At 40.2% G+C, this 2,513-nt stretch overlaps 1 protein-coding gene across 1 annotated transcript; it reads left to right on the top strand.

The window, feature by feature from the left end:
• Positions 1 to 466: 466 nt before the first annotated feature.
• LOC106021472 (heterogeneous nuclear ribonucleoprotein A3-like) lies at positions 467 to 1,899 on the top strand. Its single transcript, XM_040755568.1, has one exon. It carries the CDS (start codon positions 504 to 506, stop codon positions 1,620 to 1,622), a length of 1,119 nt encoding a protein of 372 aa, XP_040611502.1. The 5' UTR covers positions 467 to 503; the 3' UTR covers positions 1,623 to 1,899.
• The last annotated feature ends 614 nt before the right edge of the window (positions 1,900 to 2,513 follow it).

The following is a 2,513-nucleotide window of genomic DNA, read 5'->3' on the forward strand; positions in this document are numbered from 1 at the left end:
ACTCATAATCTACTTGTTACAGATATTATGGGCAAGTCTTGCATTTAGCAAGCTGTTCAGCATCTGAGTTCCACTAATACACCATTACATGTAAAAACATAATTTCTGCAAGAACAGACAAGACACCTCAACTATATAGCTTTTTGTTTAATGGGTTTGAGGTTTGGTTCTTTTTTAAATTTTGTTTTGTTTTATTTATGTTTTATTTCCTGGCTATGGTATAAGAGAAACTGGAGGAAATGGGTCATAATTATAATGCTTATTTATTGTGGCACATTTTCCTTGCTGGAATGTATGTCTGAAATATGATATTAAATTTTATTTTATTATTGATAAACATGTAACCCATGTCTGATTTATTATTATTGTCTTCCTTTTTATCTTCTTGTTTTAAAAAAATAGAATCAAATATTTTCATATACTCCTGAAACTATTACGGCCCTTAGAAATGTGTCCCTCGCCCATATTGAACTCGAGTTGGAAGAGGCGAGTCCGGTCTCAAAATGGAGGGCCATGATCCAAAGGAACCAGAACAGTTGAGGAAACTGTTTATTGGTGGTTTGAGCTTTGAAACCACAGATGATAGCTTAAGAGAACATTTTGAGAAATGGGGCACACTCACAGACTGTGTGGTAATGAGAGACCCCCAAACAAAATGTTCCAGGGGCTTTGGTTTTGTGACCTACTCTTGTGTTGAAGAGGTGGATGCTGCAATGTGTGCTCGGCCACACAAGGTTGATGGGCGTGTGGTGGAACCAAAGAGAGCCGTTTCTAGAGAGGATTCTGTAAAGCCTGGTGCCCATTTAACAGTGAAGAAAATTTTTGTTGGTGGTATTAAAGAAGATACAGAAGAATATAATCTGAGAGGCTACTTTGAAAAGTATGGCAAGATTGAAACCATAGAAGTTATGGAAGACAGGCAGAGTGGAAAAAAGAGAGGATTTGCTTTTGTAACTTTTGATGATCATGACACCGTTGATACAATTGTTGTTCAGAAATACCACACTATTAATGGGCATAATTGTGAGGTGAAAAAGGCTCTTTCTAAACAAGAGATGCAGTCTGCTGGATCACAGAGAGGTCGTGGAGGTGGATCTGGTAACTTTATGGGTCGTGGAGGAAACTTTGGAGGTGGTGGAGGAGGCTATGGTGGTGGAGGTGGTGGCAGCAGAGGTAGTTATGGAGGTGGTGATGATGGATATAATGGATTTGGAGGTGATGGTGGCAACTATGGTGGCAGTCCTGGTTACAGTAGTAGAGGAGGCTATGGTGGTGGTGGACCAGGATATGGAAACCAGGGTGGTGGATATGGTGGTGGTAGAGGAGGATATGATGGTTACAATGAAGGAGGAAATTTTGGTGGAGGTAACTATGGTGGTGGTGGTAACTATAATGACTTTGGAAATTATAGTGGACAACAGCAATCAAATTATGGACCCATGAAAGGGGGCAGTTTTGGTGGAAGAAGCTCTGGAAGTCCCTATGGTGGTGGCTATGGATCTGGTGGTGGAAGTGGTGGATATGGTAGCAGAAGGTTTTTTAAAAAATACAGCAGAAAAAGGCTACAGTTCTTAGCAGGAGAGAGAGCGAGGAGTTGTCAGGAAAGCTACACGTTACTTTGAGGCAGTCGTCCTAAATGCATTAGAGCAACTGTAAAAATCTGCCACAGGAGGAACGATGATCCATAGTCAGAAAAGTTACTGCAGCTTAAACAGTAAACCCTTCTTGTTCAGGACTGTCATAGCCACAGTTTGCAAAAAGTGCAGCTATTGATTAATGCAATGTAGTGTCAATTAGATGTACATTCCTGGGGTATTTTGTCTGTTGTAGCTTTGTCTTTCTTTTTCTTTTCATTACATCAGGTATATTGCCCTGTAAATTGTGGTAGTGGTACCAGGATTAAAAAATTAAGGAATTTTTAACTTTTCAAAAAAAAAAGAAAAGAAATGTGTCCCTCTGCCAAGTGGAAGAGTCATTCTGAATAACTGTCAGAGGATAATGGGTACAGTGAAAAAGAACAATGTCCCCTTTACTCCTTTGTCATAATTGGCCAACCATGGCAGTTCTAAACCACAAAGAGAAACCACAGACTTAATCAGCCAAAGCCTGTGATGGCACAATAGACACAGCAACTGTGGAAATAAAACACTGTTCTGTGTTTGTCACAGGCAAGAGACCTTAGGGCTGTAGGAGTCAAAGTTCTCCAAGACCAGACAGCAGTTTCTGTAACTCAGGCTTATTTATGGATAAATGTTTACATACACACTTGGATGTTGAAACTATTTCCTACTCCTCTAGACATTTTAGCAACCAAATTTCTTGCTTCCTTGTGATAACTAGTTCAATATCAACTTGACACAAGCTAGAGTCATTTCAGAAGAGTTAACCTCAAGTGAGAAAATACCCCCACCAAACTGAACTGTGAGAGAGCCTGTAGTGCATTTCTGACTGATACAGAAGGGCCCAGCTCACTATAGTGGGTGCAATCACTAGACTTTTGTCCTGGGCTCTAT

This window comes from Mesocricetus auratus, unplaced genomic scaffold (assembly GCF_017639785.1).
Source record: "Mesocricetus auratus isolate SY011 unplaced genomic scaffold, BCM_Maur_2.0 Super-Scaffold_100013, whole genome shotgun sequence".
NCBI lineage: Eukaryota > Metazoa > Chordata > Mammalia > Rodentia > Cricetidae > Mesocricetus > Mesocricetus auratus.